A 27374-nucleotide genomic window follows, 5' to 3' on the forward strand; every position below is an offset into this window, starting at 1 on the left:
ACTATTTGCTCCGAAAAATCAAAAAATCTTTTTATCCTTTACACTTTTTGTTACGATTTCAATAATTATTTATTCTTCATGCCATTATATATACTATATTTACATACATGTAATAGTTCTTTTTTTTTTTTTTTTTTTTTTTCTTCATTTTTTCCTCCATCTATAATAATAATATAGAACATACATCTTCACATCCCGTTTCGTTTTCTCCCGTAGTTTAATTAAATTTACGGAAAAAAGTGCATCGAACGATACGTTTATTACACACATACATAAACAACAGTATATAATATCATTCATCGTCATTTAATTTTCATCTGCATATTTTTATTTAATTTTGTCATGTCTTGTATATTTCACAGGAACGCAAAATTACTCATAAATTATGTTTCATCGCTGCCACTTGAGAAATATTTGCACAAACTCGCATAATGTTCCGATTCATCACATCAAGCTCTCTCGATTAATTCAAAGGTGTGAGCATAAGGGGTTGAAAAAAAAGAGAGGGAAATACATACGAGTTGACAGAAAGTTGCAATTACTTTAATAACAGATGGTAAGTATACACGTGAAATTGAAGCAATGACAGTCGTATCGGTAGAAAATACGGAATTTCACCGCAAGACAACTCTTTCTCATTCGCTCTGATAATACTACCGACTTGAGCAAATAATCACGTGCGTCTTATCAAGATCATTGTCTTGCAATAGTGTAAATAACTTCTCGAAACCTTCGGATTTTAAACAAAAGTTCCTTTTTTCTTCTAAGCTAAATTTGGTTGGGAAAAAACTGGATGTGCTGTAATTATAAATGCATATTATCGCCCTTCGAGCGACTTATCGGTGCTTGTAAAAATAACAACAATGTACTTGAATGTCGTTAAAGAAAATATTGTAAGTACAGTTTCGTCGTTACGGTAATGAAGGGTCAGGCGTTTTATTCGGGAGGGCTTTTAACAAATCGTTAGACTGGTCTTATTTTAAATTACGCGTGGAAACTTTAAAGCTAAAGATAATAAGTGAATAAAAAATTGTTTCAACGGAACTGATACTTAAAAGGTAAATCTGGTCCATGTAACCCGAGTGTCTATGAGAGTCTCGAGTTTGTGAGCAATAAATAATTGCAAGTATCTTTTTGGGTTGCTATTGTTTATGTAAATTGTCAGTGATCACTCTTTCTCTCTTCTCTCTCGTAAGCGAAATTTTGTTTACAAATGTCATGGAATAAAAATTAAGAATTACAAGGTAAATTTATTGTACTAGTATTAATACGTTAAAGCTATGAGTTTATTAGTATTTTTTTTTTTTTTGTATTATTCATGTTATCAGAGACGAGGGTAAGATTCGCGTCTAGAACGAGCGAATCGTGGCTTGTAATAAGTGTGCGAGAGTTTTTTCTTTGTATTTTTTTAGTTTTTATACTTAAAATAAATATTTTTCCATCGCCTATATTTCCTTCATGTCTCATATATTAGTTTTTTTTTTTTTTTATTTATTTTTTTTTTTTCCAACATTTGGCAATTAATATTAACATCAGTGGAACTGTGCTTGTATGTGTTCATTTTTTGTATTTTCGTCGATTGCGACTACAATAAGAAATTTAGAAAAAAATATCATTCGATTTTTTTATTTGATTTACCTTTTTGCACTTGCAATTTTTAAATTCAAACCTTATATAATAATTTTATCAAAAAACACATGGTTTTTTCATAATATTTAGTAATTTACAACACAGACCAATTGTATAATCAAGATTATATATGTATATGTTTAAGTAATGGAAAAAAACAAGATTTATATACGAGTTTTGTCTAATTGTTATTTGATCTCTACTGCCATAGTACATTAAAAACAAAAATGATTAATAACAAAATCGTATAAAATCGCTTACTCAATATTTAATGACAACATCATTCATTTGGAATAAAAACAAACATTTTACAGAATGTGACGTTTAAAAATGCTTGATTCATTCACATCGAGATTTTCAAAGATATTTAAAGTATTTTTCAATAAACTCTTTATTAATCTTATCGATCTATATGAAAGAAAAAAAAAATGTTGAACAACGTTTTATAACATTGATATTAAATTTATAAACTTGCAAATAAAAACTAAAAAGCTACTTTAGATATTGCACATAAATTTTTATATATTACAGTAAGAGTATTTCAACATCTTTGTTCTTAACCGCTGATTTAAAAACAAAAAAAAAGCACTTCTTACATTTACAACACGTTTCTGCCTAAATATTAAAACAGTCAGAGATAAGTTATAACAAAAACAAACAGTTATAAAATCAATGAAAAAAAAAAAAAAAAAAAATATATATTTAATAAAATTGTAAAATCAAAAGATCTCAACTCTTTCTCGTAAACTATCATGTTTGTAACATTTATTTTAAATAATCTCATTAAAGGAAAAACCCATGACACCTTTTTCTCGTCACTGTTGCCCATGAGGTTCAGATGAACGATTGCACTAGCAAATGATCGGATCGATATCCGGAATGAATTGTTCAATTACGAGTATTGCGCACGTGGAAACTTTTCAAGCACATTAATTCTCATTCGAGCGTAAAAAAATATATCTTTGTTGGCTTTATGCGTAAAGTAGTCCCGTTGGCTCGTCTATAGTATCATTGATTCAAGAAAATTTTACATGCAGTATAAACACTCTTTTTTTTTTTCTCTCTTTTCTAGTATTGTATAAAATTTTCTCAAATTGTCCATTATCAAGTATAGTATCTCATAGTTGCGAGTAATTTATAGGTATTTTTTTCATGCAAGACCCTAAAATCATAATCGACTCGTGCTTCCTCCCAATACATATAGTTATGAAAATCGCACACGTTTCCACACACCAGCAACAAATGTTTGGGCTAAAAAAAAAAAGTTCCCTTTTCTCGTTTGGCAAATGCTACTGCAACCTCATAGACGCATACAGACAATGTGTACATGTATGAAAAAAAAGGACGATTCGCCAGTGCAATCGCTCGTCCACCCGGGAACAGCGCATCTTTGCCATTGCAATTACAGTTTTAAATATCAACATCTATACAACGACGCCAGCGATCGAAATGAAAAAAAAAAAAACTTCAAGCCTCGTCGTCGCTGCTGAGGAGAAACGTCTTCTCGTTGTAATTCTGGGATATCGTCGCTACGCCCCGTTGGTTGTTGCCGGGAATGTTGCGTCGCTGGGGCGGCGGGACCGGCATGTTCTGCGGGTCGTCCGGGTCGTAGCTCGAGACTCGCATGCCTCGCTGGCTCTTGGCGCCGCCTCCTACAGACGAGTAGGTATATTGTACACGTTGTTTGGCACATCGAGTGTTATACACAGGGGTCGACGCTCCCTTTTTTTTTTTTTATTTTATTAACGTGTTATCAAGTGGTCTTGGCTTTCTTTCGTTAACAATCAATTGTTGTACTCGAAATAAGGCCGCGTTAGATAATTATATATACGGATTCAGCTGTACAACAGGATATGTACACCAGTTGTGTGTAGCAGGACGCAATGATAAAAATAAGGAGCACCAAGTGCGCGCGACCGTGATGTTTTAACATTCATGAATAAATCGCTCGTTGCAGCGCGCGAGCCTTCGTACCATTTAGATTGGACTTATACTCCCCGAGGTAAGTATTTACATAATAAGAGCACAATATTTACCTGCTCTCGTGATCCGCGACTCGCGAGCGAATTAATTGCATTTTATTTTTAGATCCTGGCATTGCGAAACAGTTGCGTGACAATTGAGCGGAAATTCATTGTGAATTATTATAAAAATCGCGCTCACAATCAATGCACGTGTTGTATTTTTTTTCTCGTGGAATTTGAAAAAAGGAAAGTGATCTTGGTAAAAAAAAGAAAAAAAAAAGATCGGGACAATCCATAGTGAAATCCTTGCAGAGGCTGTAATGGCACACATTTACGCATTTAAGAGTGTACGTTTCAAGGGCACGACAACGACCGTATTGCCACACAAAATAAAACGCTGTAGTTTTTCGGTCTCGTACTTATATTTTATAGAGTATTCGATTAGCTTCGTGTTTCGCGTCCGAGCCGATATATACAGCATTTAATCGTCGCGATAGTGCGAAATAAACGCTCGATTCCATCGATCGAAGCTATTATTTTTTTCCTCGTTACACAGCACAAACCATGTTTTAGTTATATAAATCGATTTTGTACTTTGCGCGCGTACGACGTGAGATATGGAGAAGCGGAAAAAAGGCCATTTGGACTAATGCGTATCTGGAATTTTTTTTATAACTAAATATAATGTCTTATTTTATAAATAAGTTCAAGCGTCACTCCAGCTGTGGATCGATGTAGCCGAACAGTGTATTGAACCGTGTATACGTGGCCGGGAAGTAGTGCTTTGAAAATCAACTCGATCAACAATGTATGGAAGAAATAAAAATACTTACAGTAAAGTAAATTCAAACACCGTGCAGTATTAGTGATTTTGAGTGCCAACCTCTGCCTTGTCTTACACCATAATTAATTAACCCATTCGTGACGTGCATTCATTCCGAATAATAGTTAAAAAAAAATTCCGGGCAAACGGGTTATTTAATTAAACTCAATTATTTTGTTTGGCTTATTTGTATAAATTTTCTATTGCATTGATATCAGCACCAGTATAAATCACAATCGCGCACGCAAATTTTGCAAAGCACTGCTTCGACGCATTTTATTTTAATAATACATCAAATAATTATGAAAGATAAGAAAAAAATACAAATATACATGTAGGTATAGGTATGCGTAGCGCAAAAAAAGAAAACACCACAGAAAAAATAAAACATGATGATAGTTTCCCGGATATGTACGAAAATAAATATTGCATTCTCAGCAAGTGAAGTATACTTACTATATGTTTCATGCAATGATGCGGGGAAACAAAACTTCGCTTTTTCGTCAAAAATATAAATTTACATTTCGATATTTTGCTTCAGGGAATATTAAGGAATGCAATTTAACGCAACGCTTCAATGTTTTTTTTTTTCTACAAGTGGAAGTGGGGAAGAGGGAACTATAAAAAAAAGGACAATCATAGATTCAAGCTGGCAAATAGTAAAATCATACGTCGTGCAGGAGACATTGACCTAGAAATGTTCTCTCGATACAATCTCGCGTATGTTCTTGCATTTATCAAGTAAATCCACAATTTTTTTTATGCATGAAATAAGTAATTGTCACTGCATGCCAAGTTGATGACTAACTCACGCAATTGGAAAAAAATATATGCAATGGAATTTTTACATGTTATTTTTTAAAAGTATGATGAGTCGAGGCGAAATATCTTGTTGGAACCAGCAAAAAATCAAATATTTGGATTAAGAAACGGTTTTTTTTATTCTTCACATTTAATTTTTATTGAAAAGCAACATACATCATGAGTATGCACGATAATCTGTGCTTGCTTCATTTTTTTTCTCTCTCACTCGAATGAATGTTTATCTCTTTTATATCGTTATTTAAGTACGTAAATAATGTTAGGTGCTTAAGAACTATTTATATTACACACTAAAAAGGCTTGTTAATCCAAAATTCATAATATAAATGACTTGAAAATAAAGTTTTTACTTATTGGTCTTTTTGATACAAATTTTACTTTTCTTGTTTCAAGTGACAAGTATTCGTATGAGTTATCAAATCATCAAAACTACAAAATCAGATTCGTTATGTTGAACAACGTAAAAATAAATCATAAATTTTTCATTTTCTCAACCAATTTGGCTTTATAATTTTTTCAAATCTTTGTTAATAATTTAATAATTATAATAATAATTTTTCAGCTATTTATACAGTAACAAAATTAAAAAAAAAAAAAAAAACAAATTGTCTAAGTACCATATCATCTATTAGACACATGTAAACGTACAAAATACATGCCTTAGGAATGTGAAAAGTTTCATGAATAACTTAAACTAAGTACTTGTTTGTAAGTCTCTGCTAAAACACTTTGAAATTGCGTCAATTTCATTGTATCGCAGTCGTCCGTAAAAAAAAAAAATACAAAAAAACGTTATACCCTGCATCAAAGTCAGCGAATTCTCGGAACGGAATATCTAAATTTTTGGTCGTGATGAGTAATTATCTACACATTGAACTAAAAATTCGCTTGAGTGTGTATTATAGGTATATAATTTTTAACCGAAGTTTTATAAATTTATCGCAGCAAAAGGTCAATTAGGTACTTACAAACACACTCTGAGAATCGTTGTCGCGCATGAATGAACTGGCGAAAAATTCTGTCAATTTTTTTTTTTTCGTGTTTCGTGTATAGATATAAACACATACATGTGTATATTATACATATGCATCCGAGTTAATTTGCGTGGCTGTGTTGTTTTTATTGTACATAAATATTTATATATATATTTTTTTTTATTTAAGTTTTGCTCCTCGAAACCGTCCAAAGAAGTCCGACGTGCGTTGAAAGAAAAATGTATTTGCTAAGCACCTTTGGGGCTTTAGCTCTCTCACAGCTTTTCATACGGCAAGTTGGTATTGACGTCTGGAAAAAAAATAGGCAAAACAATGCACCTTCTACCGTGAAACAGCCTCTTTCATTTGTGAATCACTTCCTCTTTTTTTTTGCTTCTCCTTCGTTTTTGTTATTTCATCATTTTTTTGTGATATTAATTACTGTGAGATTTTTTTTTTTTCTTTTCATTCACATACGTGTTTGCTTTATTCTTGACGTCGACATTGTTTGTAAGATTTAACTGAAGAAAACACAATCAAGCGTACGATGTTCCATTTATTGTGGAACAAGTCAAGTTACACATAAGTCGCAATCTTTTATTTTTTGATGTAACAATTCACTTATCCAAAATTTTAAGTTATTTAGTAGTTTTAATGGAAATTAAATATTAACTTCGTCGAAAAGTAAATAATAATTTAAGAATCAGAGCATTAATAAAAAAATTTAAGACTTTGTATCGCTTATAAGTAAGTATTGAAGTCTAGAGAAAAGTTTAAAATAAAAGCTTTTTATGTCAGCTTTAAGACACTTTACGCCAAAAATAAATGGGCACATTTTTTCTTATACATTTAAACGTGTGATTAGCAAGAAGAAAAGCGTGGAGCGTTTTTGCGTTATTTTTGGGGAGCACGAGTGTCACAACATACATTTCGACCAAAGAAAATTTGAAAAAAAAAAAAAAAAAAAAAAAAATTTCGCGTCGGTGCGATAATTTCATACGGTATTAATCGACGTGTAATATTTTTCGCTTTTTACCCAACGTGTGCGGGAGGTGATCAATAATGATAGTTTCATCGTGAGTTTGGTGATGTCAAGTGCTCAATAAGTACTTGATGCCAAATAATTTGTGTCGTGCACTATTTTTTTATGTACAATAACAAGCTAGTTGTGCTTCAGAAAAAAATATACATAGTAAAATAGAAAAAAATCGCACTTGAAAAATCATGCTTTGTACTTGTAAGAATTTTATCGAAATCATGCTTTCACACACAAGGTTATCGTGACAAATAAAAAAAGCACGTCAAAGCAGACGATAATAATACATGTATATAAAATAGCAAGAAGAGCGTGAAGCAGAAATAAAATACACCACTGCTGATAACGAAATCGTTTGGAAAGTTTTTTTTCTGAACAATATAATATTGATTGCTTCCTATAAAAAATTAGAGTTTAAAAATGAGATATTTAAAGATTTTCCACTTTCAAATGCAAATATTTTATTAATATAATTGAAAATAACGATATTACTTTTTTTTTCCTTGGGCCAATTATAAAAAAGAAAAAAAACTTGCCAAATTTACGAGCGAACGCGCTCTACAGATAAAATATACAACATGATTAGTAAACTTACCGGAACTGTACTGCGTGTACTGCTGATACTGTGGATGGAAGTTGTGGATGGCATCAGTCATTATATCTTTTGGATTTATGGTTTCCTAGTAAAAAATTTTTTTTACATTGAATTTACGAATATTTTACGTCTCCGATTTATAGTGTAATAGTTGGGAACTGAGTCAAGCGTTTTACGAGCAATTACATAAATGCCAGTAAAGCAAGAAAATTTATTTACGTGGGATGTAACAAATTGTTCGATCACCTAATGAAATAAAAGTGAATTATTTTTAGAAATATGGCAAAACAATTGGACAACGTTTAAGCAAAGAATAAAAAATGTTTCGAAAATATTAACTAGAAAAATGAAATTGTTTTGAAGTAACCCATTTATGCGATCGCGGTACTTGAACGAGAAAATGTAATACAACTCAACACCGAATTGTACGACAAAATGCAAGTGTCTTGAGCATAATCTGAAAATAATTCAACACTCTTTCGCTTAGACAACATATTATGACAACCACCTATTAACGAAAAAGAATCATATAAAATAAAAACAGAGGGAGGGGTTGAGTACAATTTAAAGGTGTATCGAGGAATCGAGGGCTTTGACATTCGGTCAGTGAAGCACGTGTCTTGAATGCCCGCACGTGCTTCATCAACCAGTTCGCATCGTGCACGCCTATCTTACCTTGAGACTACTGCTGATGCTCTGCATGGTGACGCTCCTGCCCCGAGAATCCGTAGTGCAGCCGGCCGCGTAAACCTGGTAGGGGAAAGCGTAGCGCAGCGCGATGGCTGCGAACAGCATTTCGATGCAGATGAGAAAGTTCTGGTATCCGGCCGAGACCGTGCCAGCGCTCGTCGACTCGCCCCGGCTGTTTATCACCGGAGAGATGAGGTTTGCCTTTTCCAGCACGGCCAGCAGCACGCCTGCAACGAACAAAATACAACCCATTTCTTTTTTTCTCTTCCACATCTGGTATTTTTAGTTTTTCAAGAATGCGGGTCGTCATCGTTATTTATTCAACGAGTTCATTCACACCTGCACTCCGATTTCAGATGGCAAAGAGATTTTTCTTGTAATAAACTTAAGTGCATAATTTCGGTCACCCTCATATTCGTCTTTTTAGTTTTTATGTAACTGAGAGGAATTTCTTAATGGGAAAAATTTTAATCAATTTTTTTTTTAACAATTATATAATCTAGAAAGTGTATCCGCTTATACAAGCTTGATATCGCACCAATTTTTTTTTCTCTCAATTTAAGGTTGACGTATATTTCAATGATTTACGAGACTTTAAAAAATTTATCATGTCTTTGCAATAGTTGCGTTTTGCAAAAGAAATTTGAATAAAATGGAGTTTATGTCATGTTTTTTTGGTCACAGAAATAAGATCATAAAATACAAAACATACCTTGCCAGAACGACAGGAAAATGACACTCTTGACTGTGCAGAACTTGAGGACAGGGTCGAAAGGTGTGAGTAGGTCCTTAATCGCAAAGTAGAACAAAAATAGACCGTAGAGCGCAAGAGTGACGCTAATATTGTAAATGATCGTTATGTATAGGTAACCGCCGTCGGGAGACCAGTCACCATCACGATAGTGTCCAAAAGACTGTAGAATAATGATGACAAAGGCCATCACAGGTTTGACCAGACAAAACTGCAGAGTAGCTTGCTTGCAGAATCGCAGGAACCCAATAGTATACGTCTTGCCGGTCAGACAGTACGTCCCATAGAGGCAACTCGATCTGATGGGTTTGCCTCGAATTTCCGACATTATGTTACCCTCGCCACCCAAGTACTCATAACAGAGCGACAAAAAATTGTAGATGACAAAGGCCTCGTAACAATCGCGCACCGTGAAAAAGTACACATAGTAGCTCTCATTGTTGAAGAAGAGCAGAGATACCCAGGAATACGTCGCATAAATCGGCACTATGAACAGTATCCTCACGATCCATCGCTGCTCTGCGGCATTTGTGTACCACCTCAGGTGTTGATAGATTTGTTGGCAGCTGATAAACAGGGCTGCCCAAACAAAGGCACCTGCTAAACCTGAAATTAACAATTTTGGTTGTTTTGATAAAAGGTAAAAACTGAAAACAATGCCACTCTCATTTTTAAGACTTTTAAAGTGTACACATGCACCTACCTTTGGCTACTTGTGTCTGTAGGAAAATAGGAGTAACTTCACCCTGGTCTTCAACTTTGTAATTTGTTATACTGGACATTGTAGAGGCGTTTACAATAGAAGGTATTGAAGCTTCACTTGTCATTTTAATCGTTAATCTGCAACACAAAGAATAAAATATTTTATGTAGGTATTGCAAAAATTAAAAAATTTGTCTTTCGATAGCGCGATAAAATTGCTTAAGACTGCAGATAGATATAGATATTTATTCATATGTTTTCAGATGAATGATTATTGAAATTCTGTTTCTGATTTGTATTATATTACCAATGACTTTACTCGAGGGATGAATGTTAAAAATAAAAGATACGTCACTTTGCTGGGACTGTTGAGATTTCATTGATGAAAACTGGCTTTATGGTGCTCTTACTGCACTGAATAATAAACAAAACAGTTTTTATAGAATATTGTTATTATCTAAATAAAATCTAGCAAGGAAAAAGAACTTTTAAAATATAACAGGAGTTTGTCAATTCTGTTGTTTATTAACTCAAGTTAGACTAAGTTGATAAATTATAATACACAGTCTTTAAGTAATGCTGTTAAGTTGTTCACAAACATAAAAAATCAACCATAGTACCATACGTGAACTACTTATTTATTTTGGAATTTTGCTTGCTTACTCGTATGATACAAACATCTGTTGAGAAATTTCTTTATATCAAAACAACATATTCTTATCTATGACTCTACTGCTATATATTTAGCTCGGCCATTATAAGTTTTTGTCATTGATACACACTCTCAATCTGAAATTTCTCAAAATAACTCATTAAAAATTCATTTTGTCCCACAGAAAATAACTGTAAACATCACATCAACGCTGAAACCATTTTGAAGAATGTATTTGAGAACGAAACAGCTGTCCTCAAAATAATTACTCATCAATTCATCCACAAGTACTCAAAGAACTTACAAAATTAAAAGTGACGAAAGCGCGTACGCTTGAGTGTAGTTAACGATAATCGATACGCACACAGGCGCGCGTTTCTGCCATTCATTTTCTTCCCCACTAAATCAAGATACTTTTGTGCATGAAGCGAAATCCAGAAGACGAGAGATGAAAATATATTCACTATCACTCAGGCAGTAACGCATGCGATGAGTCTGTGATACACAGGGAGAATAACGAATACTGTTTGATGTGGACAAGAGTCGCAAAACATCGTGGAATCCGCTCTCTTTTTCTCCTCTTATAAGTATACAACTACACCATTGCATGCACCACCGTGGAATACCAGCCAGACCAGCTCTCTCATATAATCCTTATCCCTCTCTCTTTTCTTGCGAATACATGTATTCGCTTTTGCCCATGGGTATACATACTAGCTACCTTGGTAACTATCTCTCTTGCTCTCATTCACACGACATTCTGTCTAACTGTCTCGGTTGCGTATTATGTATAGGTATCCCGTTTTGTTTTCTCTCTCTTGATCCTGTAAAATTACATTGCATGCATGCATTCACCCCTATCACACATCCTGACTTTTAAATTGTTGGTTAGTATAATTTGAGAGGAATACCTACAAAATAAGGAGCCAAGGACTTACTCACCTGTCTCAATATTCCTCTTCTTTTTGTAGGTATACCTATATATGCTGAGGCTTTCGAATACCTACTACTTGCTTGCCCTGAGAAATGTTACTGCAAACGAAGGTCGTCGCGCCCGTTGCTTCTTTTATCGCACTTTTTATGCGATGTTCCTTACTAAGTCTCTCCTTTCCTTTGCGGATGACGTGCGTTCTTCTGCTCGCTCGTGTAGGTACAACCTTCCGGGAGGATCATCCGACATTTCGCGTCGACGACGGCATGTTTTCCCTTTTTTTTTGTTATTCGCACTTTTCACAAGAACCACACACATTCACCTTCACGAACCACTCTTTTTACACTTTTAGGATGGACGGAACAGTACAGCTCATTGTTATAAATGCGGCATCAAAACCAGATCGTACACAAGCCGAGGATCTAACTATCTAACAAATGAGAACGTGCGGTAAACTATGAGGAATGAGGGCACGCAGACTGTAAGTGTTGATATGACAGGCAGGAGAGTTGAGTTCAGACTTAAAGCATTCGAAGTTGACGTCGTCGACGTTGATGTGGTCACCCTTGGTCAGTGAGTTCTGAGTTGTGAAGTTGGTCGCAGAATACCTAGCTATCAGTTCTTTTGATCTTGATCGAGAGTATCGAGACATGGCATACGATATATCGAAAGGTCGACGTAATGTGACGTAAACCTAACCTCTTCATCAAAAATGACATGTCACAAGTCACAACTGTCAAGTGTCAAGTTAAGCAGACGATTTTGCGAGATATCGATATAGTGACGTTTTCAAATGAATCGCGCATTCGCGCCCTTGACTTATAAATTTTCAATTTAAAAAAATACGACATATCCTTTAACGAATGTCGTTGTTGACTCTTAAAGTAATTGAATCAAGAATCGATCTGCGTCAGGTGCGATTCTACCGAGTCAACGCCCGACAGGGAAAAAAAAACGTCACCAATGTTAAACAATAATAATTACTGCGCTGATTTTTACCGATCAAACAATGATATTTTTTTTTTTTTTAAATTTACTTACCAGTAATAAGAATTTAAAATAACGACCAGTAAGTAAAAAATTTCAGTGCGGAAATTACAAAAAGATCGCGCTTCGTACGATCTGTTCCTTTGACATTAATTTAAAGTTAAATAACAAACCCATTTTAATAATTACTCGTGTGTACAAACTATTTGAATCGCCAAGTTGCTGGTCTACTGTTGTATGAGAGCTCTACGAGATCAAACAATTTTTTTTTTTCTTCCAAAAATCTATGTATACTTATAGCGTAATAACGCTTTTATGGAGTAAAAAAAAGTGTTAATTACAGAAAAGTTAAAAAAAAAAGTGTCAATTACCTATGTATTCGTAGATTGATAATGTTCATAAAACGATTCATGACAAAAATGTATACTTATTTAAAGAAAAGTAATCAAAATTTTACAGGTACGTATTTACTTAGGTGTTATCGTACCTCATCGAGTCAGTCCAAGTGATAAAAGCGGTAAGTTATACACGCGACGACGCGACTTTTTTGATAAAGTTCAGCAGCTGTGCAGCGAGCGCGCCCAGGCGCCGTGTGTGCGTGTGTGTGCCTCCCGGAGACTGGAGAAGAAAGAGAGAGAGAGAGAGCATATATATGTATATATGCAATGTATATTCTGTATTGCAGATTGCAGCAGGAGGTTGCAGTTGCAGACGTATAGCAATGAGACAATTCCCCCTCCTGTTATTCATCTACCTATACTCCTGCACCACGATATTAATTTATTATTGTTATCGTAAGCAACGATGCTGTTGATGATTATGATGACTATGGCTGCAGGAGTACTGTTGCTGTTATTTTTGCGATCTTGAAGACTGGAGGCTGCTGGAGAGGATTTCGAAAACTTTTGTCGTGGATCAGTGCAATGGTGTTGTAACGAGTAAGGACCAAGTCCAAAGGAGTATATTTTATTGAATATGTGTATTAGTGTATATTATTAAAAATTGTTTTGTGCTGTGCTCTGTTATTTTTCGTTTGCCAAGTTCTCGTTTGAGCAGCAACTTAAACGAAGAAGGTGACTAATTGTTATACCTCTCCAAAGCGGAGTCGAGTGTGTATACCCTCGTAGTACCTACATGTGCGATTGTATTTTTGTAGGTACCAAATACCTTATCTTATTTATATTCGTACATACGCGAATGACGCGCAAGCTACCTTCTTTTATTGCCTTTCTTTTCCTCGTTTATGTACTTCTCTTTTTTTTTTCTTATTAAACTCTCGATTAATATGCGACGTACTTGTCGTCAAGTGAGTGTAAGTACCTACATGCAGGGCACATAATATAACTAATGTTGTGAAAATTTTTTTTTTACGTGTTTTGTTTAATGTGTCACGACTTAATCTGATTGGAAATTTTCTTAAAGCACTTGAACAAATACTTATTATTTTTTTCTTATAGGTGATTTAAATGTGTGTAAAAATAGTTTGTAGATGAGTTCTAATTTTTATCAGTTCTCTCCAGCGTTGATTGTGAAGTTACAGTGGTATTTTGAAGTTTTAAAGTTTAAGAGCACCAAACTAGTCAAGAATTCGTTAATTGATTGTTTAATTATTCTGTGATGCCAACAAATGTTTAAGGAAGTCCTGGACAACTAGGGTAGTCTAATCTGATAATCATGACCTAGATAGCTTTCATGTTTTTTGGCACTTGACACTGAAATCGTATCCATTTGATCACTTAGATACTTTGAGCCAAGATGCTTTATTTTTTAGTCTTAAATATCTTTCTGTGTTTATTCAAGGTGAATCCAACTAAAATAGTTGAAGTGTGTTTGTGCATGTTTTTCTGTTGATGAAACCGATCAAAAATATAATTATGATTATTAAAATGTAAAATGATTTGTATTAAAGAAAAACGTTTTATTTCCAGCAACGCCTAAAAAAGTAGTGTAAAGTGCTGTACACGTTCACATGAATGCGTGTGCATGCACACTCAAAGGTTCCAGAGCAATGGGGACATGGTGAACGATGAGTTCTGGCATGGGTTCCCAAACCTTGGAGATTTTGCGCCAGGGCATCTGGGCAAGTCTCACAGGAGGCTGGTTCTATGATCCCCACCTGGATGTTTTCTCCAACACCTTTCATCTTTATGTTTGGCTCTTTTTGCTCTGTCTCCCTTTTACCATCTATCTTGTGAGTCAAATACATTAATTAATTTCCACTCTGTTATCTTTATTTTTGCAAAAAGTTCGTTTGCACTGGTGATGAATTTATAACAAGTTTCTAATGGTTCAATGGTTACTGACATTTAAAAGTCTTTTTTCTAATATTTATTTCTCAAGTAGTTGTGTTGATATAAATTTTAACATTTTTTATACACAATGTTTAAAATTAATTAAAGCACTCAATTACCATAGCTTTAGTTTCACATAAAAAATATTAATTATTGACTTTCATTTTATCACCCTCTTCATGATTGAAATCTAAAATGATCAAATGCCAGTATAGATAAGCAAAGTCAGTTAATACATTTTTCCTCCCAAGTATTTTCCGCCGTCGTTGTACGTTTGGTTGTCCTACTGCTCGACGATCATCCTCCTCTTTGGGACCATCAAGTGCATCAATCATGCGTTACATCGGGTCTACGACACGAGCGAGTGCCTGGAGGAGCCGAACCAGAACATCAGCCTGCAAAAGCTCGAGAGCGAGAAGAAGAGAGATTCTCGTACCAAAAGACGGGAGCAGCCTCAAGATAACGATTTCTTGGGCATCGAGCTCCAAGTCTTGAATGGTTTGTATACATTTCAATACTCGATACCTTAATTACATTTTTTTACCGGAGAATTGATTGGAATGTTTGTTTGTCAGGTAAAACCAACACCCCGCCTGTGGAGTGCTCGTCGAGAAACTCGTACATTGAACCGAACGCTCAGAACGCCGATGCCGATAGCATAACGTCCGATTACACGAGAGATAAACCAAACTCGACCATCGATCTAAAGGTCGAGATTCATCGTAAAAACAGTTCTGAGAGTTCAGAGGAGGCTGCCCAGTTAAACAAGCCGATCGTCACTAGTATTAATGTACACGAGGCTGAACTAGTGTCGGAGCAGGATCACGACCAAAGCATCTACAGGAACCAAGTTTACAGTAATTATTTCAATTTTTATATAACAGTAAATTGAAAAGTGAATGTTGAAAAGGAACTGTTGATTCTAAAATATTTTTAATCAGCAGGAAAGAGCAGGTCAACCTCGCGGAAGTTCTGTCGGCATGCGTCAGAGGATTCCAGAACCCGTTACTCGAAATCGAATAATCTCGGGAAAACGGGTTCAGAGAGCCAAATCAAACAGACCAGCTCCCTCGAGCTTGAACAGGCGGACGAGTTCGAGTACTGGAAATACAATCAGAGCGTGCGTAGGCTTAACTCCAGCTCGATTCCTATGGAAGCTCAGCTGCTCAATGACCACCCACAGAGCCTTGAAATCATATCCTCGAAAAAAGATGATTCGGATAAAAATAAGATCCCCTCGCATCCGCAGTCCCTAGAGGTCATTTCAAAAATGCCGCACCATCAACTCGTTCACCCTCAAAGTCTTGAAACGATCAGAGCATCGAGTAAGATCGCTAATCCGACGGACGACAATAATTTACCCTTGCACCCTCAGAGTTTAGAAATGATTAATTCAAAAAAGGTAGGTTTTTTACATTTCTTGAAAATTTAATTTATTAATACAAGTTTTTGTACGTTTAATCGGATTCTTCGTAGGTTTTGCCGCAAAATACGATAAAACGATATCAACTGCAGTTGCTGCCATATCTGAGTTGTGGGTCGGAAATCGTGCATCCAATAGCCGAGCAGAGCGATGAACAAGTGACTGCCGAAAGCTCTGGTCGTTTCAATCAAGAGTCCTACAGCCCGTTACTTATGCGCAAAGACGATGATAGATATTTAAGGTTTGGTCATTCATCAATGATTTTTTGAATATAATAATGAATGTAATTAATCGTATTTATAATGTTATCCTTGTTATTTCAGGTATGTTGTAGATACGACGGTCGACAATGATTCAGCTAATTCGCGTGATGCTCTGTTGGAAGAACCAAAGCCGATGTCAAAGAGAAAGTTGAGCAATACTAGTCAGAGCAGTTGGGATCTCTCTGATGGCGAGACTCCCAAGGAGAGGCGAAAAGAAAAAATGAAGCAAGAGGAGCCGGCTAACGGGGGCAGTATCGTTGGCATCGATTGGCTCTTTGAAAACGGTGAAGGCGAACCGTGGACCAACAAAAGTAAGATCAGGTTTTTTTCTTTTTCATTTGTCAATAGTACTCGTATATTGAGTAAACCTTAAAACTGAAAAAAAAATTATTATAAGTCAAAGTATGGAAAAAATGGTATCAAGAATGTTTTGAATTAATGCTGCCAGTACTATGGACTTCGCAGAAATCTGACGATACAGATGCGTCCGATAGTATACAGACAGCTAGTACAGATTGTAAGTTGTTATTAGCACGCCCTCAGTCAACTTTATCTATGGAAACAAATCATTACCTAGAATCCCGTTAAAAACTACACAACCATGATTTTTTTCAAATTTACTAACAATCTTCACACCCTTATGTAGATGAATATATGTACCGTCTCCTACACTATAGGCGACAAAAATTTTATCGTTCTTTTTTCACTTTATTGTGTTATGTGTAAATATGATAGTTTTAGAGCTATACTGTGTGTGAACTGACCTTTCCTTTATAGTGTACTTTACATAAACTCTTCATTAAAACAAAAATTTTCAATGTATAGTAAAAAAAATGTATCTCCCAAATAAGATCTGCAAGGCAAAGAGCCAGACTCAGGTTCATCAAGCACTACTACTCTGAGTCTCGAGAACGAAGTCAAGCGCAAACTGCTTCCCAGTCAATCAGAAGTGGACAGTAAGCGCCATCAAGGAGCCATACCCAAGCAAAGTCGTGCCCGGCTCAACGCCATCATCACCAGCAACAGCAGCAACAATCACAACAGTAGCAGTAATAACAACACCAGCAGCAGCAGTAGTAATAACAATATGAGCAGCAGCACCGACGCGGGCAACACTGACATAGCTGCAGGTGCAATCGGTGATGACGAGGATAACGTGGTCTCAGCCGCGGCCATGGCTGCTGTGGCTGCGACGCCCGATGCTGTGATCACTAGATATCGGCAGATGGCCAAAATGAAGCAGAAAAAGATGATAATGGCCAGGTTGAGGCGTGAGCGCGCGAGCATGACTACCAGCAGTAATCCTGGTGCAAGCACGAGCCACAGTGCTCCTATCGAGTACGACTCGAGTAATCTACAAGTGACTAAGCACAGACGCATGCTGCCGGCCACACCGACCAACGACTCGTTGATAACACTCGCGCTTCCATCACCGCCTGCCCCGATTATGCCAAATCCCTCGTCACCGCTGTTAGCTGCGTTGTTCCAGACAGGCAGGCAAGTTACTGCGACAGCGATCGGTGACCCAATGGACCTGAGAAGACCACCACCGCCGCCAGCTGCCGAGGCTCGGGGCTCGAGGTCTAAGTACAAAAGGCTGCACAGATCGAACGGCAGGAGACGGAGGCATCCTCGGACCAATCACCCCTCCCATCAGGTGAGTAGAGATTCTAGACTTTGATTTGTAGCATGCTTGATCAATCAAACTGAGGAAACTACATGTTCGTGTATTTAAGGATCAGGAGTTTCTGGCACTCACTCATGTCCTGTACCACATAACGACAAACACAGACACAACCGAAGATCCGGTGCATTACTTTCGAGACGATACGGGTCGCTGGGTAGCGTACACGATAGACGAGAACTCGCCCACGTTAAAAGTACCTGGAGCGATGACCGCGGCAGTGCCCAGCGGACCGCAAGGCCTTACCTCGGCGGCAGCTCGTTCTTTACCACCCGAGCACAATGAGCGCCTGCTGAACACTCTGCTTCGACAGCATTTGAATCAGAACCTATGTTTCGACCTCAATTATGCAATGTCCGACATAAATGACGCGCCGAGTCTTTCCAACAACAACTACAGCAGTCCGTCGGTAAATTCTGCCGGTCTCGCAGTGATTCTCGATTCTCCCTCGATGCCAACAATACAGACTTTCACGTCTCCAGTGAACAACAATAACCACATCAACATGAACAATAATAACAATATCAACAACAACAACATCATCATCAACAACAACAATAACAATCATGGGAGTAGCACCAGTGCCATTGGCAACAGCAGCGTCAGCGTGAATGGTCAAACAAAGATTCAGAATCCGCTGCAGGCAAGCTCGTCAGCGGCGAGCGCCTCGAATCAGGCTATCGTTGCCTCGACGAGTGGCATCTGTACTCAAATGTACGAGGGTCCCACAGCGCCAACGCCGCAATTGCCCTACTGCCAATTCAACAACTTCGCCGACCGGCACAGACGACTGCAAAGCTTACTCGGGAATCTTGATTCCGTGAGCATGCTGTCCAACAGCACTCCCAGCGAACCTCCTCCACCCAATCAGGTTAGGACACATAAATTCGTACCACAATTTTTTCATACCCCTCCCCCCCCCGTCCGAGTATCGTTACCTGGCTTAAAGTATTTACAGATGCCGTTAATCACGCTACCCGTGCATCAAGAGAATTTATCGTGGAATCGCTTCATCAACGACTTCAGAGGCTTTGAGGAACTCAGTCAACCTAAGCCCAAGTCAACGAGGCACTACTACAAGTGGTACATCGGCAAGTTGCCACACATCAAGGTCCGCTTCGATCGTCTGTCCTTGCTTGCGCTTCTCGACCGAAACCTCACGCTCTTGGAGACCATGATGGCAACCCTACTGGCAGCCGCGGTCGCCGGCTTTGGCCTACTTATATTGCAGCAGGGTTTTTACAAGGACATCTTTGCATTTCTGTTTTGCTTTGTGATCGCAGGCTGTCAGTATTCGTTGCTAAAGTCCGTACAGCCGGATGCTGCGTCGCCAACTCACGGCTTCAATCGGATCATCGTATTTTCCCGGTATTTAGCATTTACAATTAAATTGCCCCCCCCCTCACACAATATATCACACGAATCCAATACGAAACTAATCTAAGTGTACTTTCAGGCCGATATATTTCATCCTGTGCACGAGCATAATCATGATCTTAGATGTGTCGCTCCAAAGCTACAGCGGCTCGGACAAGAAGATATTCGGCATGAAAATCTTTGACTGCAACGTGATATCCCAAACGCGCAACGTTCTCCTCATATTCCTGCTCTTCTTTCCGGTCGTCTTTTCGCTCGGCCTATTCCCTCAAATCAACACGTTCCTAATGTACCTTTGCGAGCACATCGACATACACATATTCGGCGGTAACGCCACCACCAGTCTAGTCTCGTCCATCTATTGCCTCTTTCGCAGCGTAGTCACAGCACTTGTACTCTCTGGTTTTGTTTACGGTGCACTGGTCGAGGCCAATGCGACCCAACACATATTATTCTCGATTTTTTTGGGTCTTTTGGTAGCCGTCTCATACCACCTCAGCAGATCCTCGTCGGACCCAAGCGTTATTTGGGATATCGTGAAATCAAATATATTGCCGCAAACGTACTCCGGGGAGAAGCCAGTTCAAGTGATCGAGAACACGTCACAGGCTCAGCAAGGAACAGCGCGACGCGATCCTTCGCCCAAACGAGAACGTACAACTTCTTCCGGTCGACGGTCCACCCCAAAATCCAATACTTCCAAGGCCAAAAAGAAACACATGAAGATCGTTGTAAATGATACGGTTTCTGACTCCGATCTCGTCGATCTACTGCCTCAAAAGCTGAGATCAACAGTCAAAGCTCGGTTAAAAAACGACGTGATTGCGTGCTCGGTCGTTGGAATCCTGTCATTTGCCATTCACGCCTCTACCGTCTTTACTGCCCTTCAACCCGATATCTACACTTTTCTTAGGACGTTCACCGGTATTCTAGGTTTTCTGCTTCACTACGTTATGCCTCAACTGAGGAAGCAACTGCCATGGCTGTGTTTAGCAAGGCCGGTTCTACGAAGTTACGAGTACGCACAATTCGAGGGTAAATTAAACCATTAGTTGTTTTTAACATTTTACCATCAAACTCATATTTTAATTTTTCTTTTTTTGTTTTGTTTCGTTTTCAAATTACAGTTAAAGAGCCAGTGAGAATAATGTGGTTCGAAAAACTCTACGTTATCCTGTGTTTCTTTGAGCGCAACATCCTCTACCCAATACTGTTTCTCAGTGTAATAACCGAGTGCGCCGGAACGATCAGCAAAAATTACGGATCCAGCATGGGTGCCATCATCATCGCCACCTGCGGCCTGAAAGCCTTGCGCTCTACCTACTCGGACCCTTCAAATCGCTACCTTGTCCTCATCTTTGCGGATCTGCTCTTTCGCAACGACTTTCACGAGCGCACAGAGTCTCTGCTCATCGACTTTGTCGTCACCGCCATCGCTTTCGCCAAGATACACGAGCTCTACCTCAAAATACAGTTCATCGTCACCTACATCGCGCCCTGGCAGATCACGTGGGGCAGTGCATTTCATGCATTCGCTCAGCCGTTTTCTGTGCCACACTCGGCGATGCTGTTCTTGCAAGCAGGTATCTCAGCTGTGCTAAGCGCCCCGCTCAATCCGTTACTTGGGAGTGCGATATTCATCAGCTCGTACGTGAGGCCCGTCAAGTTTTGGGAGAGAGATTATAAGACTAGACGGGTGGACCACTCCAACACGCGTATGTCGCTGCACCTCGAGCGTAATCTCGGCGCTGACGACAACAATCTTAATTCGATCTTCTACGAGCAGCTGACGCACTCGTTGCAGCACAGTTTGTACGGTGATCTAGCGCTGGGTCGTTGGGGCGCGGTTGAGCAGGGCGACTGTTTTCTTCTCGCCTCGGACTATCTGAACTGTCTGGTGCACGTGGTCCAGCTAGGGAACGGTCTTGTGACGTTTCAATTGCGTGGACTCGAGTTTCGTGGCACATATTGTCAGCAGCGAGAAGTCGAAGCCATCTCCGAGGGAATCGAGGATAACGACAACTGCTGTTGTTGCGAGATGGGTCATTCTTCACATGTGCTTAGCGTCAATGCGGCGTTCAGGTAATACTTTGTTCGTAAAAAGTTTTTTTGTGGAATTTTGATTGCTTAGAATCAATTTTTTTTTTTTTTTTTTTTTTTTTCAATTTTACAGCCAGCGATGGTTGGCCTGGGAAGTTGCGAGCTCGAAATATGTTCTGGAGGGTTACTCGATATCAGATAATTCTGCGGCTTCGATGCTACAGGTTTTCGATTTTCGCAAAGTTTTAGTTACCTACTACGTAAAGAGTATTATTTTTTACGCTGTAAAATCACCAAAGCTCAAGCAATGGCTTGAAAATAAGGATATATTCGATGCGCTGAAGCAAACGTTGGATAAAAATTTTGTGGATCTAGATCCAGTGTTCAATATGAACATTGACGAGGACTTTGATTTTCGAGCCAGTGGCATTACTAGAAGTAGTTTTTGCAATGTTTACTTGGATTGGATACAGTTTTGTGCATCGAAACAGGATGAAGTAAATCGCTTTTCATAATAAATCCATGAAAATTAACGCATTTGAGGTGCTAAATTTTTTCTTAAAAATTACAGACTCTAGAGAAATCCCGAGACTCGTGCCTTGTATCACTCTGTTTATCTTTGAGTCTACTGGGAAGACGCGTACTTGGAGCGGCTTCTCACAATACAGTTTCTAGTGTTGAGTTTTTTCTCTACGGCCTACACGCTCTTTTTAAAGGTGAATACTATTATTATTACTGTTAACAAAATGATTGTTAACTAGCAACACTTCGATATTTCAGGCGACTTTCGGATAACATCGATTCGCGATGAGTGGGTCCTACACGATGTAGCATTATTGCGCAGTGTCGTAGCTAAGGGCGTCCGTATGGCCCTAAAACTCCATCAGGATCATTTCATGAGTCCCGAAACATACGAAGAGGCGTTAGCGCTCTACAATGCCATTGACAATCACGATCGAAATATCGTCATTAGCCACGAGGCCGACCCTCTTTGGAGGAACGCTATCCTTAGTGGCGCACCAAGCCTTTTGGCTCTAAGGTATAGCTTGTTAAAATAAAAATGCCTTGATCTCTTGGATTTTGACTTTGAATTATAACTTTTTTTTTTTTTTTTTTTTTTTAATTTAAGGCGGGTAATGGATGAAGGTATGGACGAGTACAAAGTTATTATGCTAAACAAGCGGTTCCTTAGCTTTCGTGTCATAAAAATGAACCGCGAATGTGTTCGGGGCTTATGGGCTGGTCAGCAACAGGAATTGGTATGCCTATGCGTTATAATGAACAATAAAACTACTTTTTGACAATTTCTAAACAATTGCAATGTATTTTAGGTGTACTTGCGGAATCGAAATCCGGAACGAGGTTCAATACAAAATGCAAAGCAAGCCCTACGCAATATCATTAACAGCTCGTGCGATCAGCCTATCGGTTATCCCATATACGTATCGCCTCTAACAACTAGTTACGCCGAAACAAACCAACAGCTTTGCTCGATAGTTGGCGGCCCTCTAAGTCTCAACGCCATCAGAGATAACATTCTGCGCGTTTGGAGAAGGTACAAAATTAATCCAAACATTTTTCAATCGACGCGCGTTGTGAGCTAAGTTAGTTTTTATTAATAATGGTTTTTCGTATTGTCAGGCTTAGAAAAAAATGTGGCCAAGGATGTTCATCTGGTGGTACGGGGTCTCACGATGACGGTGGATTTGGTAATGAAGGAGTTTATTCCATGACAACTTACAACGTACATACAGGTTTGTCAAGATTTTGTTGGCTTGTCATCACACTCGACATTTTTTTTTTTTTACTGGATTGCTCAACGATTAATATTTTTGCTAATAGGGTACAATCAGTCGGGACACAATACGTCGGGTTCTCAATCCATGGAATCGGGCTGTCAAATAGTCGGCTTACCGGGTAGAGGTTCACTAGGTCGGGGAAATACCAGCTCAGTCGCGGCTAACTGTCGAGGCTCGCTCGCCTCAATGGGTAAGCCAACCAGTTCAACGCTCGCTAGTCTCGCAGGTCTTCTCAATAGCAGTGACCTCAAGCCCGAGACGAAGAATGAAACCAGTTTCAGTTCTAAGCTTGAGAAAGAAGAAGTGCTCCAAAGAGTTAGGGCAAGTGTCTTTGTAGATTTTGATTTTCCGATTCCCTTTAAAACGTTGGAGTAAGTGTAAAGTGAACATGTATGTATTTTTTTTTTTCAGATAACGGACGAGAACGCAGTGTACGATTCAATAAATCTGAACCGGCCAATCGATGTTTACTGGCCGGACGAACGAATGCGTCAGATGGGTGGACGATCTGGTTGGCTCAACTGGAGTCCGCGCAATGGTATGGAAGGCTGCGTTGTGCACAGGTGGTTGCCCAACCATCGCGATCCCAATCACCGATCTCACGTCGACAAGGTTGTGCTACTCGTTCGCATTGATGATAAGTATGTGCCGATTGCAGAGCAAGGTGTGAGAGATCTCGGCGCAGAGGTCTAGTGTTTATTTATTTATTTATGAAAGTACTCGTGCAATAACACGGTTTATCGTGTGACAAAAGGTGATCGAGAAGTGGATTTTTTTTTTCCTGGATCACCATTGTTATCTGTGGCAATGTGATTTTTAGCAAAAACTAATTTTAATTCTCAGTCGTACCATTCATCTTCCAGTAAGTAACTTTTCTTTTATTTTTTTATTATTATTTTAAAGTCTGGAAAAAATATTTTCTTGTGATATTAACAAAAGTTGATCGAATTTCCATGATATTGTATTTTTTTTTTTTTTTTTTTTACTTTCTATTAAATTTTTGAAGAGTTATAAAGATTTTTTTTGTCAGACGAGCTAAACGTAGAATAAAAAGTTGGTTTAATTTTTTGTTATAAAAAGCGAGACATTCTCGTCAGCTATGTAAATACGGGTAAATGTAAAATAATTAAGTTAGTGTTAAAATCATCAGCAGCTAACATAACGCATGAAAGTTTTTTGCCACGATTGATGCTGCCAACACCAAAATCTTGTACCATAGTGTAATATAAAATTCCTTAAAAAATGTTTATCGTGGATTCAGGGAAATATTTATATATACAGCTATATAGGTGTGTGTGTGCGTGTGTGTGTGTGCGTGCGTCAGATGTATTTTATTCCGAGGATGATAATTATTAATTGCCGTTCGAATATTGTAAATAACAGATAGATAATTGCGATTTTCTATACTTTTGTTACTTTTTTTAAAGTCAACGTAATGGAACAAAATCGATTTGTAAATAAACAAAAACTGCTGTAAAGATTGATAATGTTGTTCTAACAAACATGTAAAATAGATAAACGGAAAAGTACAGCGAGACATATCGGTGCTTCAAAAAAAAAAAAGAACGTGTTATATTTTTCATGCGTCAAAAGTGGAATTGGTTGTACATAAACTAATTGTTACTTAAAACTGATGTTTTTTTTTTTTAGAAATATCTTATTAGTAATTTTCGTATCCCCTCAAACGCACAGTCATCAATGATTACTTTATTTTATTCAGCATTGTATTACAATTTCAAGCCATAAGTGTGTTTCGGTCAGAATTATCGATGAATTTACGGTTATTCCAACATAAATTTCAGATAAAAATAAAATGTTGATTGTCTGCTTTAAAAAATTTGTTGCTATTCTCGGGTAAATAGGCAAAAAAGTAAAGAAAACCAAACAAAAAAAAAAAAGAATATCAACAACCTACGAGTTTGTCAATGAATTGATATAGGTTGTACTGATCGTTCGATCTTACTTCAATGAAAAAAAACACGCAAATGTAAGCTGTAAACTTACAACACACATGGCCTTATATACGACGGTGTTGTGGCGGAAAAACAAAACAAGCCGACACCTGACTGATTAAACAAAAATATAAATAGATACTACTAGCAACTCCATTAGTTATTATAAATACTATTTATGTATATTATAAAAAAAATTAGCTAGTCTTTTAAACTGCTGACATACACACGCAAGTACTTGTACTGCTCGCTGCCAAGAGAACAGTAAAGTCTGACTCGACGGAGGAAAAAAAAAATGTAAATGTTTGAAAACGCTGAGAATTATTTATTTTGTTCATGTCTAATACAAGAAAAATGCCTAAGATCTCTATACTTAGTGATTTACTTGGCTGCTTGTTCATCATCAAGACTCGTTACATATAGATATTTTCGTGTATATTAGAAAAAACTATCGCTCTTTATGTTGAAATTAAGGAGGAACGGGGAGAGGGGTACGTTTAAATGATCGATTGTCTGTGAATCTAATTAATTGCTTGTAAAAAAAATTTATCTATAATTTTGCGCATTAATTACGATATGAAATTTGTCGTTGTGATATATATGCGTATATAGATGTGTATGCGATTATTTATACATTAGATCTTTGAGAATTTATTGAAAGTTTATTACAAATGATCAAAAAGTTACACAATATCATTTACGTTTTATCCATTTACAGTCATATATTATATATTTATGCAGAGTCGTCACTGTTTTTATACAAAAAAAAAAAAGGAAAAATTACCACGTATTCTTATGGAAATACAAAACGTGTAACTTACGTACCGTTATACAAGTGTATACAATCTTTATAATTACGTATAAGTTTTACAGAGCGCTTTATTTGAAAAAAAAAAATTTGTACTTAACGAAATTTTGGTTTTTTCAACGATTCGCCAACTCCTAATAACGCTAAAACTTCCGAGAACTAACGATACGAGTAAAAATAACTGTAATATGCTGTCGTGCCAAGGATCGTGAACGGCACTAGTATGCTGTACGTATGTATTAAAATTTGTTTTACCGAAAAATCATTGAAGAGCCAAACTTAAAAATTTATTAGTAAACTGCTAAAGAGTTGTGGCTACAGTACCATGATTTTTTGAGGGTTTCATTTTTTTAGGTCTATCTCTACATGTACAGTTAAGTACGAGTCTTAATCGTTTGAATGCTGTGGCATACAAATCATTTACGACGTACAGAGCCGTGCACCAGAACTTTTGATATATACTGGTTCAATCGTTTTTAATGAACTGTCTAATGAAAATTTTTTTAAATCGATTTAACTCCACCTATTACACAATTTTTAAGGCTTTCACGGGTATACCCGAACACCATTTATGATTTTAATTTTATCCTTTCCTCTAACTCCTAACGGAGCAGCCTCGACGGGTTACTCTTTGGTGGCGGAAAAGTCTCCCCTTATTTAGTATACTTTAAATTAGTATAATTTAGATGCAACATTCCAGTTTTGAGGAATTTTTTTGTTGATCTTTTGCATTTTTACGTAAAAATGAGTAACAAAAAAAAAAAAATTTAATCTTTGTCAATCCTTACGCACGTAATTGTTCACAAATACACTTATGCTAACTTGTTCACTGCCACTTTTTTTCATCCATTCGTGTTTTCTGCCCGAAACAAAAATACCTAATAAAAGTACACGTAGTAGACGCTTATTTAGGCAACATTTTTAAATTAAACATGTTGATGTTGTTATAGTTAATACACCAAAAGTTCTGGTGCTAATTTTACAGTAATGAAAATTAGAGGTAAAATAATGTAACTTATACTAAAAAGAAAATGTTTTGTTTTGTAATAGTTGCGCAAACTGATGACGTTTGTAATTATAATATACCATAGGAACATGATCCAGAGAATTCTATTAATGGTTAACGATACAAGTTATTACTATGGAAAAAATATTGATGATGAATAAAAACACGTTACTTT

The 27374-nt window shown here is 37.3% G+C and overlaps 2 protein-coding genes across 3 annotated transcripts; one reads left to right on the forward strand and one right to left on the reverse strand.

Annotated features, from left to right (window-relative positions):
* Positions 1-560: 560 nt before the first annotated feature.
* On the reverse strand, positions 561-12139 carry Tmep (Transmembrane endosomal protein). 2 transcript variants are annotated; one of them, XM_014364277.2, is made up of 6 exons: positions 11581-12139; positions 9988-10124; positions 9246-9890; positions 8519-8760; positions 7844-7928; positions 561-3281 (listed from the first exon to the last, which is right to left on the reverse strand). In XM_014364277.2, exons 2-6 carry the CDS (start codon positions 10109-10111, stop codon positions 3097-3099), a joined length of 1281 nt encoding a protein of 426 aa, XP_014219763.1. In that variant the 5' UTR covers positions 10112-10124; positions 11581-12139; the 3' UTR covers positions 561-3096. The 2 variants fall into 2 exon arrangements, with proteins under 2 accessions (XP_014219763.1, XP_014219764.1); XM_014364278.2 differs by lacking the exon at positions 561-3281 and adding an exon at positions 5355-6522.
* Positions 12140-13327: 1188 nt separating this feature from the next.
* Positions 13328-27358, forward strand: pcx (pecanex). The gene is made up of 22 exons (XM_089594890.1): positions 13328-13494; positions 14485-14747; positions 15099-15345; positions 15423-15704; positions 15792-15967; positions 16106-16249; positions 16324-16511; positions 16594-16844; positions 16982-17050; positions 17385-18190; positions 18270-19088; positions 19176-19585; positions 19674-20629; positions 20722-21676; positions 21768-22131; positions 22206-22350; positions 22415-22673; positions 22764-22893; positions 22966-23189; positions 23276-23388; positions 23477-23754; positions 23845-27358. The coding sequence occupies exons 2-22, from the start codon at positions 14583-14585 to the stop codon at positions 24124-24126; spliced, it is 7263 nt and encodes a 2420-aa protein (XP_089451016.1). The 5' UTR covers positions 13328-13494; positions 14485-14582; the 3' UTR covers positions 24127-27358.
* The last annotated feature ends 16 nt before the right edge of the window (positions 27359-27374 follow it).

This window comes from Copidosoma floridanum, unplaced genomic scaffold (assembly GCF_036245765.1).
Source record: "Copidosoma floridanum isolate Cflo_tuat_1 unplaced genomic scaffold, Cflo_Japanese_pri ptg000021l, whole genome shotgun sequence".
Lineage (NCBI taxonomy): Eukaryota > Metazoa > Arthropoda > Insecta > Hymenoptera > Encyrtidae > Copidosoma > Copidosoma floridanum.

Bases quoted from the DNA above. Each gene is read 5' to 3' on its own strand.
- pcx (XM_089594890.1), top strand. From the start codon at position 14,583: ATGAGTTCTGGCATGGGTTCCCAAACCTTGGAGATTTTGCGCCAGGGC. The intron at 16,845-16,981 runs GTAAGATCAGGT...TAATGCTGCCAG, and splicing joins CGAACCGTGGACCAACAAAA to TACTATGGACTTCGCAGAAA. The intron at 17,051-17,384 runs GTAAGTTGTTAT...CTCCCAAATAAG, and splicing joins ACAGACAGCTAGTACAGATT to ATCTGCAAGGCAAAGAGCCA.
- Tmep (XM_014364277.2), bottom strand. From the start codon at position 10,111: ATGACAAGTGAAGCTTCAATACCTTCTATTGTAAACGCCTCTACAATG. The intron at 7,929-8,518 runs GTAAGATAGGCG...ATTTTTTACTAG, and splicing joins GCATCAGCAGTAGTCTCAAG to GAAACCATAAATCCAAAAGA. The intron at 3,282-7,843 runs GTAAGTTTACTA...ACTCGTCTGTAG, and splicing joins GTACACGCAGTACAGTTCCG to GAGGCGGCGCCAAGAGCCAG.